Source organism: Spermophilus citellus (genome assembly GCF_964194105.1).
Source record: "Spermophilus citellus genome assembly, chromosome: 3".
In the NCBI taxonomy this organism is placed as follows: Eukaryota; Metazoa; Chordata; class Mammalia; order Rodentia; family Sciuridae; genus Spermophilus; species Spermophilus citellus.
This window is the reverse complement of record NC_138184.1, coordinates 209,495,194-209,513,888: the sequence shown is the minus strand read 5'-3', so window position 1 is coordinate 209,513,888 and position 18,695 is coordinate 209,495,194. Positions and strand designations below refer to the sequence as shown.

General features: G+C 32.0%; 1 protein-coding gene across 2 annotated transcripts in view; it reads right to left on the bottom strand.

Annotated features, from left to right (window-relative positions):
* Positions 1 to 18,695, bottom strand: part of MKLN1 (muskelin 1) — a 162,728-nt gene that overhangs the window by 96,909 nt on the left and 47,124 nt on the right. For both annotated transcript variants that reach the window (XM_081283892.1, XM_081283893.1), the window contains exons 5-6: positions 14,118 to 14,227; positions 12,222 to 12,414 (exon numbers count right to left, since the gene is read on the bottom strand). In XM_081283892.1, coding sequence (XP_081140018.1) covers positions 12,222 to 12,414; positions 14,118 to 14,227 — 303 coding nt within the window. The remainder of the gene's footprint in view (positions 1 to 12,221; positions 12,415 to 14,117; positions 14,228 to 18,695) is intronic.

The following is an 18,695-nucleotide window of genomic DNA, read 5'->3' as shown; positions in this document are numbered from 1 at the left end:
CACTTGCCCAGCATGTGTGAGGCACCGGGTTGGATCCTCAGCACCACATAAAAATAAATAAAATAAAGGTCTAACATCTGATGAAAGTGCTGGATCAGAAACAAATTTTAAAATGAATTTGAAGATGCCTGTGAATCATATGATTTTTAAAAATTACATATGTTTCAGGACAAAGTCACTGTTAATATTTTGGTGAGCCTATTTTTGACAAAAATCTAAAGCAGGAAATCAGAAGAGTCTGATGAAAGTAAAAATATTCAAAAGAAATTAAAATATCATTCAGGATAAAGCACACTAAGAAAAAGTTGCTAACAGTTTTGAAACTACTTAACTAATGTCTCTGGATAAAATATCACCTCATTTTTTTCTATGAGTATAACTATACTAAATAAATATATTTTATAAAGTTCTCACTGGACAGTATGTTCTTTACCCCAACAGATATTCTTGTAAAAAAATATATGAGGAAGCTTTTAACAAAAGGAAAATAAAATGTTTAAGGGTCATCTAGGATCAAAATAAAACAAAAACGACTAAATTACTTCCATCAACTTTCATTTATCACCAAAACAAAGACTGCATTCTAAGAAAATAACTTAAAATATATTCACAGGTAAAAACTTATGGAGCATAAAATTCTTTTTGTTACCTAAAAAAGTTTTTTTTTAATTGAAATGGATTTTTAAAATATTATTCATTTCACCAGTTTGTTCAATTCTGAAAAGAAAATATGTGAATTATATCAGTTCATAATACATAATCAACATTGGGAAAATGAACTTATAATAATTTACTAGGATAGTAAACCATAGTGGCACAGATTTTGGTACCTGACTACCAGAGTTCAAATCTTAGTCCTGTCACTGATTAGCTATGCTGTCTTAGGCAAATTATTTAGTTGTTCTCATTCATTTAATGGGAACAACTAAAGAAGGTAGGTTTGAGAATTAAAGTCTATGACTTTAAGAGAATCGATGGTACATTATAAAGATCTCATAGTAAAGATCTCTACATCATTAACTGATGTAGTGTTTGGAACTGTATTTGGAAGAAAACTAACAAGACTTTTTAAAATGCACAAAATGGGAAATATAGCACTAAGGAAGGAACAACACACAAGAGAATAAAAAAAATCTATCTTTAAAGAGGTGACTGTGAAAAATGAATTTTAAGTAATGATTAAAAAGGAAGCAGCTGGCAAAGAGAAATGACATAAACATAGGCAAGAAGGCATGGGTTGGCAGGAACTATGGAAAGAACCATGTTTCAGGAGGCTGTCTGGCAGTCAGGTACCAGGGATAAAAAGAGTTTGCATTGGGGCTGGGGATGTGGCTCAAGTGGTAATGTGCTTGCCTGGCATGTGCGGGGCGCTGGGTTCAATCCTCAGCACTACATAAAAATAAAATAAAGATGTTCTGTCCACTGAAAACTGAAAAATAAATGTTAAAAAAGTTCTCTCTCTCTCTCTCTCTCTCCTCCCTCCCCCCCTCGCTCCCTCCTCTCTCCTCTCTCTTAAAAAAAAAAAAAAAAAAAAAAAAGAGTTTGCATTATCAGCACCACTGAGAATAAACAGCACCTTAAAGGAAAAGAAACATGGAGCTATCCTGGAACACAGCCCTAGTTCATGACTCACAAGAAGCTCCTTAAAATACCTAGGAAAAACTCACTCATTCAAAGATTAATAATAATAAAAAAGAACCAACCCAGGGTTTATACCAAGATATAAAAAGGAAAAGGAAGGAATTTTTAAAAAGTGCCAAATGAATATGAGATAAAGAAAAATGTAGTCATTCAATTGATGAAAATCTCCAAATACTTTCCCATTAATATAAAAAAGTTAAACAGCTCTCCTTATAACATAGCACAGAACAGAAACAGTTACAAGCAAAGGTAAGAACAACTGAAAAGATAAGAGTAAGATAACAAAAGAAATAAAACATGAATTATCAGAGTTGCAAAAAAAATAGAAAATATCAGAAAAATAAAATCAAAGTGTTAGGAGGAGAAAAGATGCTAATAATAGTGATGTAAATACAATAAAAGATTTGGGGAAGAATGTGCAGTTCAAAAGAATAACTAAGAAAAATAAAAGAAATGAAAGAGAGCAAAGGCAACACAGACTTAACTGAAAGAAAACCAAACTATGCAATAATGAAAAGGCTACCACACAGTAGGTTAGCACTATCAATGCAGACAGTCTGCTAATATAATTAAACAATAATCTAAAACAAACACGAAGTATTAAAACAGCTTGAGGAAAAGAGAAATTATATTCAAAGAAAATTACAGCATACTTCTCATCAGCAATAATGGAAGCCATGTAACAGGAGAATGATATTCAAATGTATTTGAAGAAAACAACTGCCATCCTAAAATTCTACATCCAGCAAACTATCCTTTCAGAAAAGAGACAAATATTTCAGACAAAAATAGCCGACCTTGGGGCTGGGGTTGTGGCTCAGTGGTAGAGCGCTCGCCTTGCATGTGAGAGACCCTGGGTTCGATCCTCAGCACCACATAAAAATAAATAAACAAAATAAAGATACTGTGTCAATGTATAACTAAAAAAAGCCAACCTTAATTAGAAAAAATTTTAAAGGATGTGCTTAAGGCAGAAGGAATACAATCCTAGACATAATATGGATCAAATATGTAAATAGTTAAGAAGAAAAAAATCAGTACATATTTGGGTTAACCTAGTGAACACTAACTGTATAAAATAATAATAGTAATACTTTACAGGGTCTACAAATGTGGAGTCAAAATCAATGATAATAACAGAGCATATGAATTAGGAAGGTGAGTTCCACTAAAACTTAAAGTCCACTAAGTCCTTGTATGGGAAGAGAGAAAAGGTATTGACCAATTTTATTAAGTTAATGAGGTATATTTGTTATAAGCATTCAAAAAAATATAAATGGAACACATTACAGCAAAGCAAATAGAAGGAAAAAAATGAAAAGTTTACAAAGCGAAAATGCGAGAGACCACAACCAAAAAGACAGATATGACAAAGTTTACAAAGTCAAACTGTAAGTTTGAATCCATTTATTTATCAGAAATTCAATCATATAAGTGAAATGTAAAATATTCAAATCAAAAGAAGACAGTCAACACTGGATATTTTAAAAATCCAACTAAATTTATAGAAGCTACTCTTTTAAAAGGATACAAAAAATTTGAAAATAAAATACTGAAAAAGATGTCATGCAAACACTCAATGAAAGTGGATGTTTTAATATGACAATTTATACTTTAAGACAAAAATATTACTAGAAATAAAAAATAATAAAAAGATTTAACTGAGCTGGGTACAGCTGTAATCCTAGCAGCTTGAGAGGCTGAGGCAGGAGGATCACAAGTTCAAAGCCAGCCTCAGCAACTTAAGGAGACTCAGCAACTTAGTGAGACGCTGTCACAAAATAAAACAGGCTGGAGATGCTGCTCAGTTGTTAAGCACCTTTGGGTTTAATACCTGGTGCAAAAAAAAAAAGATTTAATTGAAAATAATTTAAAATCTGTGTGTAACTAAACAATGGCATAAAATATATAAAGCAAAAATTGTGCAGAACTTTAAGGAGATATAAAAATCTACAATTACAGTGAAAAGTGTAAACACATTTTTCTCAATAGCTGAGAATCCAACAGATAATCATTACTGACAAAGATGTGTGCAATGTGATTTAGCAACCTTGACCAACTATATATATATATATATATATATATATATATATAGAGAGAGAGAGAGAGAGAGAGAGAGAGAAGAGAAGAGAGAGAGAATACTACCCCCAACAAAAGAATTTACATGTTGTTCAAGTGTGTGTGTGTGTGTGTGTGTGTGTGTGTGTATTGAACAAACTAAGCCATAGAACAAGTTTTATCAAACTTCAAAGAACTGAAATCATATTCAGAATGTATACTCTAACCATCATGCAATTTTGCTAGAAATCGGTTACAAATAACCAGAAAACATGTATGTATTTGCTAGTTTCCAAATACATACATGTTTTCTGGCTATTTTTTTACTGATTAAAAAAATACATTTTTTAATTTTAGTGGAAGGAGACAGTCATCATTATACAAAATTCATGTATGAAGATGTGAATTTGGTGTCAACATACCTTATATACAAACAGAGATTTGATAAATTGTGGTATAAAGGTGTATTAAGAATTGCGATGCAAAAAATTATAAATGTAATGCACTCCTCTATTGTGATGTATGTAAGAAATAATAAAAAATAAATAAAATAATTAAAAAATACATTTTTATATAATTATGGCTCATAGAAAACTCACTTCATTTCATAATGAAAATAATGAACTGGACAAAAATGGAAATACTCCACTGTACAACCAAAAAATAAGTAGAGGGAATTTTATATCCTTAAATGCATACAATTGGGTTATGAGAGCCTTAATCCAATCAGTGAATTAATTCCCCCAATGAGGATTAACTGAGTGATAACTAAAGACAAGCAGGGTGTGGCTGGAAGTAGTAGGTCATTGAGGTCATGCATCTTGGGTATATATTTTGTATTCGGTGAGTGAACACTCTCTCTGTCAGCATCTTGGTGGCCATATCGTGACTAGCTTTACTCTGCCAAACCCTTCCATCATGATGTTCAGCCTCACCTCAAGCTCCAAGGAATGGAACAGGCTATTTATGGACTGAGACTTTGGAAAACTGTAAGCCCCCCAAATAAACTTTTCTTCCTCTAAAATTGTTCTTTTCAGGTCTTTTGGTCACAGCAGCAAAAAAGTTGATTAAAACAATTCCCGAAGAAAGAAAGAAACAACAGTAAATACCTTAAATCAAGGGACATAGAAAATAACAGAAAGGATCAACAAACCATAAGTTGGTTTTCTCAAAATTAGACTACTGGATTTGAGAAATTTCTGAGTAATGGGGAAGGAGATCATAAATAGCCAATATAAACAACAAACATAAATAGCCAATATAAACAACAAAAAAGGGGCATCCCAGGAATTCCTGCAAATATTAAACAGATAACAGGGGATGAGTGTACTTCAATGCCCACAAGTCTGTAATTTTAAATGAAATAGACAATTTCCTTAAAAATAAAATTTTAAAGCTACCAAACAAGCCTGATTATTCTTACAATGTTTAAAAAAATTAAATAGGTTAAAAACTACTGCCACCAAGTAAACTTCAAGCACAGACTGCTTCTACCAAGTATTTCATTTCTATCAAGTATATAAGAATGAAATCCTAACACATTATGAAGAGACCAGGACCCATTATGTGAAATTAAGATAACACTAATATTAAACCTGAAAGGAACATAAGAATGCAAAAAAAGTCGGGGGAAATAGTTAGAAGAATGCTAAGAAAATATTAATCAATCTACATCCAAGATACACCATAAAAAAATACATGACAAAGCTAAGCACATCTGAGCAATGCAAAGTATGCTTAATACTAGAAAATCAAAGTAGGGAGTAAAAATCACATCATAAAAGTAGAGAAAAAATGTAAGACAATATTCCTTTATAACAAAAACTCTTAGCAATCTAGACATCTAACATAGAGCTTTCAAAAAACTCCAAATCAAAAATTATATTTTACAATGAAATGATGAAAGCATTTCATTTGAGATCATGAACTATATAAGGATATATACTATCATTATCTTCCTCAATCTTCTATTAGATAACTTAGCCCAAAGATTAAATACAAGGGGGAAAGGCTGGCAAGAAAGAAAAAAAAATATGCCTAAGTATTTTTTACTGAAATGAAAAATGAAACAAAGCATAACCAAATTTGTGAGACAACAACTAAAGTAGTGCTAAGGAGAAAATGTTTAACAATAAATGCCTCCTTTACAAAAAAAAAAAAAGAAAAGAAAAGAAAAAGATCTCAAATCAATGGCTTTGGCTTTCAAGAAAAAAGAAAAAGGAAAAGAAGAAAAAAATTAATAAAGAGCAGAAATCAAATAAAATAAAGTGCCATTTTCTTAACATAAAATGAGAAGACTTCTAGACAGACTTCTGATGTGATATAAAGACATCAAGAGGAAAATAATAAAATATTATGTGCAATTTTAAGTCAGAAATGGACATATTCCTCAAAAGACATAAACTACTAATACTCTCTTAAGATGAAACAATGAAAATAGCAATTCTTCTATTAACAACATTGTTTGTAGTTAAAAAACCTCATCACTACATGTTAAGTTCAGGCCCATTTGCCTTCTCTGATGAATTCTACCATGTTACTACTCATTATATATAAATATTTTCAGAAAATTGAAAAGGAAATAATTCTCATTTTATTCTTGAAGGCACCGGACCAAGACATGAACATTATAACAAAATTGTAGGCCAGTCTACAAAATACTCAGATATACATAAAAATGCCCAATAAATTTTTTTCAAAAAAAATCAAACACTATATAAAAATTAGAGTAAGACACCATTACTAAGTAAGTTTTTTTTCCCCACAGGAATGTTGGATTAAAAACTGAAAATCAACCAATATAATCAATATATTAACAAATGTCAAAACCAAATCCTTTCATCATCATCTCAAAAATTGCAGGAAAAGCAGCTGATAGAATGAAACCACTCATGATAAAGATTCTAGCTAAGTAGGAGCAGAAATTTCCTCAATCTAAAAAAAAAGGCAGGGCTGGGGATGTGGCTCAAGCGGCAGCGCGCTTGCCTGGCATGTGTGCTTGCCTGGCATGCGTGTGGCCCGGGTTCGATCCTCAGCACCACATACAAAGATGTTGTGTCTGCCGAAAACTAAAAAATAAATATTAAAAAATTCTCTCTCTTTAAAAAATAAAATAAAAACAATTTAAAAAGGCAGCTATAAAACACCTTATAACTAACATTATATTTATATATATTTAATGACTGCTTTATAAAGCAAAGACATCTACTCTCACCATTCTATTCAATATTCTACTGGTTCTAGGCAGTGTAGGAAGACAAGAAAAGCAAATAAAATGCATCAAGATTGGACAAGACAATGAGGCTGGGGTTGTGGCTCAGTGGCAGAGCACTTGCCTAGTACATGTGAAGCACTGGGTTCAATCCTCAGCACCACATAAAAATCAATAAATAAAATAGAGGTATAATGTCTATCTACACTAAAAAAATATTTTTAAAAAAGATTAGACAAGACAATTTAAAGGTGTTTTTAAAAGCTGATGACATGACTGAAAACTATGGGATCTACAAAAGCAGCTAGTAAAACTAAAGTCATAAATTTAAGGAGGCTGTACACTAGAAAAGCAATATACAAAAATCTAGTGTATTCTATATTATAACTGGCAATTAACAATTTAAAAAGTACTATTTTTAATAGTAACAGAAAATACAAAATTCTCTGCAACATATTTGACAATCATGTGCAAGACCAAGAAACTAAAAATTAAGACATTCCTGAGATAAGTTTTAAAAAGAACTAATTAATGAAGAATATGTATCACATTCATAAACACGGTGATAAACTGCTAAGATTTCAATTTTTGCCAAATTGATCTCTACATTTATTGCAAGCAAAACAAAACTCTAACAGGCTTTTGTTTTTTGGTAGAAAATGACAAGCAGATTCCAAAATTCTTATGAAAATTCAGCCTAGAATAGCCAAAATACATATGAAATAGAATAAAGTTAGAAGACTTTAACTACTTGATTATAAGATTTATGAAGCTATAGTAATCTAGACAGTATAAACTGATGAAACATACTTGATTTCCATATGATTTCTTAAAAATCTTACTGGGTCCCATATTCAAAAATTAAGTCAAACTGAATCATATAATTAATTATAAATCTGAAACCATAATACTTCTGGAAGGAAACAAAGGTCTTTGTGACCTTGGATTAGATAAGAATTTCTTAGGTCCAGTATCAAAGGTATGATGCGTAAACAACACAGTAGATAAATTAAGCTCCACCAAAATTTAAAAATTTATTTTTTTAATATTTATTTTTTAGTTATAGGTGGACACAATATCGATATTTTATTTTTATGTGGTGCTGAGGATAGAACCCCGTGCCTCATACATGGTAGGCGAGCGCTCTACCTCTGAGCCACAACCCCAGCCCCAAAATTTAAACATTTCTGATGTTCAAAAGACACAGAGGCTAAAAAATCAAGCCACAGACTAAGAGAATATATTTTCAAGTCCCATATGTATTTGATAAAGGGCTTGTAGCCAAAAACTATAAAGAATTCTTAATATGCAATCATAGGAAGACAAATAACTGAATAAAAAAATGGACAAAAGATCTGAGCAGGAAGTTCACCAAAGAAGACACCAAGGTATAAAATTACCAAATGGAAAAATGAGAAACATCACTGTAATTAGGGAAATGCAAATTAAAACCACAAGACCCCAATACACGTCTATCATAATGGCTAACACTTGACTGACTTTCGAAATACTGGCAAGGATGTAGAGCAGCTGGAACTCTCATACACTACTGCTACAAATATAAAATAGTACAACATTGAAGAATTGGTAGTTTCTTAAAAACTAAAATGTATACATACCATATGACACAGACATTCCATTCCTAAGTAACTACCCAGAAAAGCAAAAGTATATTTCCACAAAAAGATCTATACACAGGCTGGGATTGTGGCTCAGTGGTAGAGTGCTCACCTAGCATGCATGAGGCACGGGGTTCAATTCTCAGCACCACATAAAAATAAAATAAAGACATTGTGTCCACCTAAAACTAAAAAATAAATATTTTTCCTTTAAAAAAAGATCTGTATATAAGTGTTCATAGCAACCTTACTTATAATAGCCCCAAACTGTAACCAACCCAAATGTCTATCAACAAATGAATGCATAAGCCAACTATGGTATATCCACACTGTGGATTATTACTCAGCAATAAAAAGAAAGAAATATTGATGCATACAACAATATAGATGAAATTCAAAATAACTGCAATTGAAAAAGTCAGACAAAAAGAGTGTTATACAGTATGACTGATTTATAAAGAAATGAAAACTAATCCACAGTTACTTAAAGCAAATCAGTGGTTGCCAGGGAAAGGAATGGCAGCATTGAGAAAGAGGGCTGAATTACAAAAGGGCATGAGAAAAATTGGAGAGTGGTGACCATTGCTATGAGTATGGTTATGGTGTCACACGTGTGTGTGTGTGTGTGTGTGTGTGTGTGTATACAGGTATGTCAAAATTTATTAAATTATACAATTTAAATGTGTACAGTTCACAATGTCAATTATATCTCAGTAAAGCTCTGTAAAGTTAAATATAACTTCATCTATTTTTTTTTAACATAGGCAGTCAAACTCTTCTGTAAGAATTTTAAACAGTAAGAAAAGGAAGGTCTATGGTCTCTAAAAGCAAACTTATCTATTTAAATAAGATAAGCTACACAAAGGGAGTTTGTGTAAAACTTTCCTGTTTCTAGGTGATTATTTATGCCCATCATCAATAAATTTTAGATTGTCAGAAGTAGTAGCAGTCATTGGTTCAAGAGTCTTCTCTATTGAAGTTAAATATAAATACAGGGATATAGGCCAACAGAATAAAAAAATAAATAAGCCAGGAGATGGAGCTGTGGCTCAGTGGTAGAGTGTTTACCTGGCATGTGTGAGGCCCTGGGTTGGATTCTCAGCCCACATATAAATAAATAAAAGATCCATTGACAAAAAAATATATATTTTAAAAAAGTAAGCCTGATACTTTTAAAAATATTAACCATACTTGAAGATCATGTAAATTAATATACTGAAAGTAGTTTTTCCCCCTTCTATTATAAGAAGCTTTACAAAAGATGCTTTTGATTCACTAGACCTTTCTACTTAGTAGGCAAGAACTTCTTGTCCTTCTCTGTTGTTTTTAGATGAGCACGAGCCAAAAAACTGCACTGTTTACTACCTTATTTGTCCAACAAATCATCGTCAGTGAGGTTAGCAGCAAACTGAACAACCTTGGGAAGAGTGTTTATTAATGAACAGTGTTCCTAGCTGATTGGGGAAAGCCCACTGCAGTATAAAAATACGATTTGGCTCTAAGTTTCAAAACTAGAGTTACTATCAATTTTCCTAAACTTCCTACATTGAGTATCTGTAGCACTCTAAGATGCATATGCTTTTAACAGTTTTTCTAATCTGAGTATCATATCAAAGAGACACCTTTAAAAGGTTAACTATATTAGCTGGATGTGGTGGTACATGCTTGTAATCCCAGCAACTCATCCCAGAGTCTGAGGTAGGAGGATGGAAAGTTTAAGGCCAGTCTCAACAACTTAGACCATAAGCAACTTAATAATAATGACTGGGGATGCAGCTCAGTAGTAAAGTGGCCCTGGGTTCAATCCCCAGCACCAAAAAACAAAAAGGGTAACTATCTTTAGTACTGCATAAAGTTACCCATGGTTGCTTTATTTTCCCTTAACAAAATGATAGCAAATGCCTTAATGATAAAGATTTTAAACAAACCAACTGAAAAACATAAATCACCTGCTTCATTCATCCTGAGATAAAAAAAATACAGAATTCACTCTTAGAAATATTATATATGCATATATACTTTCACTGGCAGCATTTTAATGGTTTGGTAGAAAATTATTACATATATACTCTTTGCTTACACTACAAAGTATACCCTATTTCAAAAGTACCAATCATTTATTTTTAAACATCAATCATCATTAATTTAAAAAGGCAATAATAACAATGTGTAAGGCTCCCTGACAAGATTTTACATATAATATTATTATAATGTCTTTTTTTTTGGGGGGGTACCAGGGATTGAACTCAGGGGCACTTGACCACTGAGCCACATCCCCAGCCTTATTGTGTATTTTTATTTAGGGACAGGGTCTCACTGAGTTGCTTAGTGACTTGCTTTTGCTGAGGCTGTCTTTGAACTCATGCTCCTCCTGCCTCAGCTCCACAGCCACTAGGATATAATGTCATATTTAACAAATCAGAGCTGTAAGTAATTCATTCTTTTCATTCTTTAAATTTATAAATTAAAAAGACAGTATTATTCTGATTTCTTTAGTTATAAAATATTCAACATAATATCTGATAAATATAAATACCTAAAAGTGGATAATAACAATAGCAAGAAGACTAAAACATATAAAAATGAAGCAGTAACATCTGTTATTCTGGGGCTGGGGATGTGGCTCAAGCGGTAGCGCGCTTGCATGGCATGCGTGCGGCCCGGGTTCGATCCTCAGCACCACATACAAACAAAGATGTTGTGTCCGCCAAAAACTAAAAAAAAAAAAAAAAAAATACTGAAGTTCTCTCCCTCTCTCTCTCTCTTAAAAAACAAAAAAACAAAAAAACAAAAACATCTGTTATTCTTCTTTCTATAAAATGATACACCAAATTCAATTCTATAAGTTTTATACTGAACACAAGTACCTATTCTGTTCTTTGTCATTATAAAAGTTTCTGGGTTAAAAAAAAAAAAGGTGTTCTATCAAGCTTTAAGTATTCAAATGGGTGTCAGTCTCCAAAGCAGTTATTTATTACCTTGGGAGATTATACACATGTTCAAATATTTACATTTCTTTCAAGGTCAGATCAGGCTACATTAAGAAAAATCAGCAATTATTAGCGTTCACACCACACAGACACTATTTTTCAGTCATATTCCTTTGCTCATTATATTGTCTACTAATGATATTTTTTTAATATCCAAGCCCCCCCAAAATTAATTCTTAATATTTTAACAGTAAATACTGGCTAGAATACTGACAAAAATACTTAAAGGAACAGGCCTAGAGTATTGAAGAAAAGTAGCAACAAAAGATGATTTGTAACTTGGCTTATTCCTAGTTAAATAAATGATTTTCCATAATGACAGTTTAAATTTAGGTACTTAAATTTATGTATGTTTCTTTCTGTCTTTTCTTTGAGTCTCATTACATTTTGGACTATTGTACATGAAAGAATTCCTTCATTCACGGAGTTAACAGTCATTATACAGTAAAAAAGCAGGAAAAAAATGGGCTGGGGTTGTGGCTCAGTGGCAGAGTGCTTGCCTCGCACACAGGAAGCACTGGGTTCGATCCTCAACACCACATAAAAATGAATAAACAAAATAAAATATTGCATCCATCTATAACTAAAAAATAAAATTTTTAAAAAGGCAGGAAAAAAGTATAAGATTAATAAGCATAATGCTATATTCTTTTTGAAAAAGTTCCCTATATACTTGAAATGACCCTAAGAAAAATTTCATACCATTTACAGCTTTTTCAATCAGCTCTTCACAAGCATCGAAATCACCCTTCAACACCAGTTTGTCATGCAGATCTGTTAACATAGGATGTTCCAATGCAATCTTGGTTTTCTTTTGCAGTGATTCAAAAGCCTCTGTATAGTTGTGCTGTCTGAAGTGTTTTAGGCAAAGGCGAATGGCTTCCTGTTCACGGTACTACTAGAACACAAGAGAAAGTATGAAAAGAAGAGATTTGCTTGGTTGTTACTGCAAGAAATAATAAAAAGGGAAAACAAATAATCTAAACTGAACATTTAATATCTCCCAAGCACTGTACTAATCTTATTCATTAGATACCATTATATTCATCTTTCTAGTAGCGAAACTAATGCTTAGCCCATTGTAATAACGTGCCCAAGGTCACAAAGTATGTTGCTGAAGGAGAGATTAAATCAGATCTAATTCCAGAGTCTGAATTTTTTAAAAAGATGCAAGATATTATGTATTAAAGACCACTTCAAATTATAAAAATTGTAAATCCCATGACATCCACTAACCACAGTACAATGCAGGTCCTGAAAGCACGGACACAATGAAATAATATAAACAAATTATAAGCTTTCTGTTCTCGATTCTTATTGATAAACTACTACTTGAATGACAAGTATTATCAAATGTCGAGGTATTCTAAATTTGTAAATAGGTATGGTATGAAGAGACTAAATTTTATCATTTTCTAAGACTGGGGTACCTGATCATTTAAAGTAGATATTTCAATTAATGAGAACCTAAAAAGTAGGTACTCAATTTATAAAAATTTTCCCCTAACAGGATAAATGCCAAAAATATAAACTCATAAAAAGTGTTTTTTTTTTTTAAATCAACTTCAAGACTATGTCCTGGGATTATGTCAAATTTTCTAAGTATACCATTGTACAATTCAAATAAAACAGAAAACAGAGAACCACAGCATGATAATCAAACAACAATGATTTATTTAAAAAGCATTACCATTTAATAAAGCAAGAGAATAAAATTTGAAGAGTTAAAACACAAATCAGTTTACAATGAGCTGACTTCTTGATTAGTAAGTTATTAAACACTCCTTTCAGACTACAATTGCAAAGATTTAACCTTATCAAATAAACAAAGAATTATTCTGTACTCAATTAATTTTATATTAATAGCCTTTTAATTTTGCCTCTAAAAAAAGATTTACCTTTATTTTGTTTATTTATGGTGCTGAGGATCAATCCCAGTGTCTCACATGTGTGAGGCAATGGCTCTGCCACTGAACCCCAGCCCCAGCCCCAGATTTAGCTTATCTATACAAAAGAATAAAATTATATTAAATAATAACACCTGTTTATTATGTTGACTTTGGGATTCTCAATCATATTTACATCTTAAATTTTCCATCAGGCTATAAAACTAACCCACTAAAAGATATGTTGCATGTGTGAGACATTGAGTTTGATCCTCAACACCACATAAAAATAAAGGTACTCAAAAAAAATAAAAGGGAAAAAACCACTATGATCAAAGAGTATCAATGTAGGTTAAAAACAAAATTCATGGGCCAAATGGGTCTAATAAGATAACACCAGACTGTAGAGCCAGACTATCTGAGTTCATATATTGCCTTGAGTACTTCACCACTGTGTGGGCCAAGGCAAAATATTTAACCTCTCTGTAGTAAAATAATGAGCTTACAACTGTACCTATCTCATAGAATGATAACAATCAAGTTATCAGGATGGCTTAGAGGCTGGCAGACTATAAATACTTAATAAATGTTCGCTGAATAATCACTATAATTTTTATAATTATCCTCAATATTTTCAATAATTCACAATGAAGATAGAGATTGACATATTTCACCTTCTGTAGAGGTATGGGATTTTAAAATACAGTCCTACCTTGCTATACCAGTTGAGACAGGGTTGTACTACATCAGGATCATCAATACCACTGAGTTCAACATACCAGATGCTGAAGTTAAAGCTGGGCCCCCAGGACAAGAGTGGAACTTTAAGAGGGAAAGAGGGGGAGAAGAAAAAAATTAACATAATTCAAATAAAACTTCAGCAAAACAAAAATCACTATTAAACCTATAACCATTCATTTGACAAAATTTTCTGAGCATCTTCTATATGCCTAGCACTGTGCTAGGTGCTAAGACTATAATAGCAAAAATAACCATAGGAGGTTTCCTTAGTTAATAAAACATTATAAAATAAACTCAAAATTGTCATATTACCGATTCCAACTAAACACAACTAGTACTAGATAATTTAACAGGTAAAATTTATCAAACCTACATGCAGCAAATAGTTATATTATTTAAGCTATAACAGAGTACAGAAAGACATTACAAGTTCATTTGCCAGTAAATAACCCTAAAAACAAAATCAAAGAAAAAGGATTTTAAAAGAATTTAAGGCCAATATCAGTTATGAATATTTATCCAAATTAAAGGGGCAAAAAAGATGAAAATAATTCTACCAGATTTTCAATATAATCAAATGGATCTCATTCTCGGAATAGAATTGTTCAATAGGAAGTATATTAATGTAATCTGCCACTTTAACAAACTGCTAAAAGAAAAAATGTGCTCAATTACTTTGATATTAACAATAAGTTAATAAAATATATGTTCTGTTCACTTTTTTTAGGGGGGGGTGTACCAGGAATTGAACTCAGGGGCACTCAAACACTGAGCCACATCCCCAGCCGTATATTTATATTTTATTTAGAGACAGGTTCTCACTGAGTTGCTTAGTGACTCGCTTTTGCTGAGGCTGGCTTTGAACTCCTGATCCTCCTGCCTCAGCCTCCTGAGCCACTGGGATTACAGGCATATACCACCACACCCAGCTTCTGTTCATTATTTTTAAAAAATTATTTATACAATAAGGAATAGAAGGCAAGAGGACAAGTCTTTACCTAGTTTTTCTGAAAGTGTTACAAACCTTAAAAATGAAACTAATGAGGAAATATTAAATATGCTTACTGAAGTCAAAACAAGACCAAAAGGTCCAACATCCATTGCCCAACACAATATGAAAAGTCTTGGCCAGTGCAATAAGGGGGGAAAATCGTATCATACTAAGAAAAAAAAAATGCCACTTGATGACATAGCTAACTAAAAAATTCAAATTCAATTGAAATACTGTTTAACGTTTCTATACAAGGTAAATATGCAAAAATTAACTATCCTATAATTAAAATAATCAATTAGAAAATATGGCAAAAAGGGATGGAGATGTAGTTCAGTGGTAGAGTGCTTGCCTAACATATAAGGTTCTGACTTCAATTCCTAGTACCACCAAAAACTCCCCAAAAGCCCCTTGTTTGATAGTCCTCTTTATGATAGCAATAATGATAATGATAACAATAAAAAGCTGAAAATATTTCAAAATAAACAACCAAAAATGCTATCTTTATAATAAAAGAGGACATGAATTTTTACTGAAGAACTGAATAAATGAAGGAATATTCTGTATTCCTGGATAGGAAATGTCAAGGTCATAAACATGTCAATTCTCTCCATTTCAAATTCAGTATAATCTCAATCAAAATCCCAATGGCATATATCCATTTTTGGCCATGTAAATAAACAAGCTGATCTGAAAAGATAACATGAAAATATCCAAAATTATAAAAAATTATATAATACAAGTATACTACAAAGATACAATCTGATATTAGTCTGGGAAAAGGAAAGCAGATGAGTAAAACAGGAAAAGAAGAGTATCCAAAAATCTTGAAGTATTCAGAGGAATTTAACATGATGAAGATAAAATTTCACATCAATAATGACAGAACACAGAAGTTTTTAAAACATGATCCTTGAACTCTGGGGATCCCTATTACCCTTTCAGGAAGTTCTACGTCATCAAAATTCTTTTGTAATGACACTACGTGTTTGTCAGGCTTCTTTTAAAAAAATAATACTAACACTGTACAAAAGCAACGGTGAATAACATTACTGGCACTTGGTACCAAAGTAATGGCACCTAAAAGTATGAGTAGTCCTTGGTACACAACAAATTACACTGTATTTCTCACTACCATCTATACTTAATTAAAGCAAGTTCATTTGGGGTGCTCTTGATGATGCAGTAAAAATTAATGTTATTAAATCCCTAACATTAAGTAAATTAAGTAATCTTTTTGTTATCCTCTGTGTCAAATTGGGAAATACATATAAAGCATTTTTTGAAATATTTATTTTTTAGTTTTAGTTGGATACAATATTGTTAATTAATTAATTTATTTGTATGTGGTGCTGAGGATCGAATCCAGGGCCTTGCCCATGCCAGATGATCACTATTCTGCTGAGCCACAACCCCAGCCCTATATAAAGCATTTTTGCTGCATATCAAAGCATAATAGTTATCTTTAGAACTTGGTTACTATTTGAGTTGTGAGCTACAATAATCATTGCTTTTTCATGGTATTCTTATTCTTGAAAGAAAAATTGACAGACAACTTATGATTATTTCAATTTGAGTATCTGCTATATTTACCTGTCATTTCAAGAAAAAACAACTAATGATATCTGCTGTAGAGGATAAAAATTCAAACTTTCAAGAAAAAATTAGAATTTTGGAAAATAAGTATCTATCACTTTGAGTTTGGACTGCTTCCGTAAATTTTTCTGTCTGCAGGTGATATTAATGAACATGATTTTTAAAATACTGTATGAAATGTTACAAAGTTTGAAAGACCAATGAATGGCATTACAAAATGATGAATGGATTAAAAAGTATAGGATAGATCCTATAATTTTATTGTAACAAAATAAGTTCATTGACATGGTTTTGGAGTCAATAATGGAACTACCTATAAAAATCTAACACTTGCCAAGTTTTGATGAAATATCAAAATATTACATCCACAGCACCTCACACCAGGCCTACTGAGTTCCAGGTTCATTGCCTTTTTCAGTACAACAGACTAAATAAGGAGCTAGGATGTATTGGCTCAGATATAATGGGAGGCCATTATTTAAAGGAAGCTCTGTGAGTGAAGACAGGGATAGGTAGTAGCAACTAACTACATGGATATATGAAGAACCCCTGGGACATTTAATATAGCTTTCAGTTTCTATGTGCAACAAATAAAAATTTTAACAGGTTTTCTATCAAGAAATATTAAATTACTATCATTGTTTTGTTGTTCACTTTTTAATGTGGCACTAACATTTAAACGTATTACCACATCACACAGAAATAACCATCAAGTAGTCTGAATGAAAATAAGATTCAGGGCTGGGGATGTGGCTCAAGTGGCAGTGCGCTCGCCTGGCGTGGGTGCGGCCCGGGTTCCATCCTCAGCACCACATACAAAGATGTTGTGTCCGCCGAAAACTAAAAAATAAATATTAAAATTCTCTCTCTCTCTCTCTCTCTTTAAAAAAAAAAAAGAAAATAAGATTCAAAACTCAAAGCCCCAATAACATAGTTCTCTATATGTAACCAGATACATAACATTAGTTAGAGATTTTGAGGTCCAAGTTTAATAAATTAAAAGAAAGGAAGAAGAGATCTTCCTATTATATCTATTTAAGTCCCAGCAAAACATTCATTAATTAAAACTTTTTTACTTTAAACACTTGTGCTCTAATGAGATGTCCTCTGTACATGCAAAAGTCTTGAAAAAGGGGTTGGGGTTGTGGCTCAGTGGTAATAGCACTTGCCTAGCACATGTGAGGCACTGGGTTAGATCATCAGCACCACATATAAATAAATAAATTAAGATATTGTGTCCATCTACAACTAAAAAATTAAAATAACTATTTAAAAAGTCCACAAGACATACTTCTACAAAAAAAAAAAAAAAACTGTTCTAATTTTATATACTTTGTAAAGAACATAGGGAGGGAGGTAAATTATCAAGCATCTCACCATAAAAAAGTCATATAAGTCATATATTACAGATAAATGAACATATAAATTAATTTTCAACAGATTAAAGGGGTATGGATGAAATGAACAGAATGATGTATGCTCATTTCAAAATTACCAATGATTTTTGGTAGCATTAGCTACCTCAATAATGCATATTAGGTACTACACATAATATATAAGAAATCTAAATGTGCATTGACGCTGCAGCCACATATTTTAGGTTCCCCGATAAATCAAGCCTCTGCTCCCACCTTAAATAAAAAGATAAGATGCTCCTAATATACATCTCAAGATGAGGAGTTTCTAGGGTTTCAACCACCAGTTTTTCCTGTAGTACAACCATATACAAAAATGATCAAGATTCATGTTTGTCATCCTTTTTCATAAAATGGGATACATATAGCATGTAAGAACAACAGGCTAGGGCTCCTGCTACTCTAGAATTAAGGAGTCAATATCTTAACACAACAAAACAACTCTGTGACACATTCAATGTATTTTAACAATATTATTTGGGAACTTTTCCAGATGTCTAGCTAGTCATTTTAAGTTTCTGGAAGATCCTAAAATCTAATATTAACC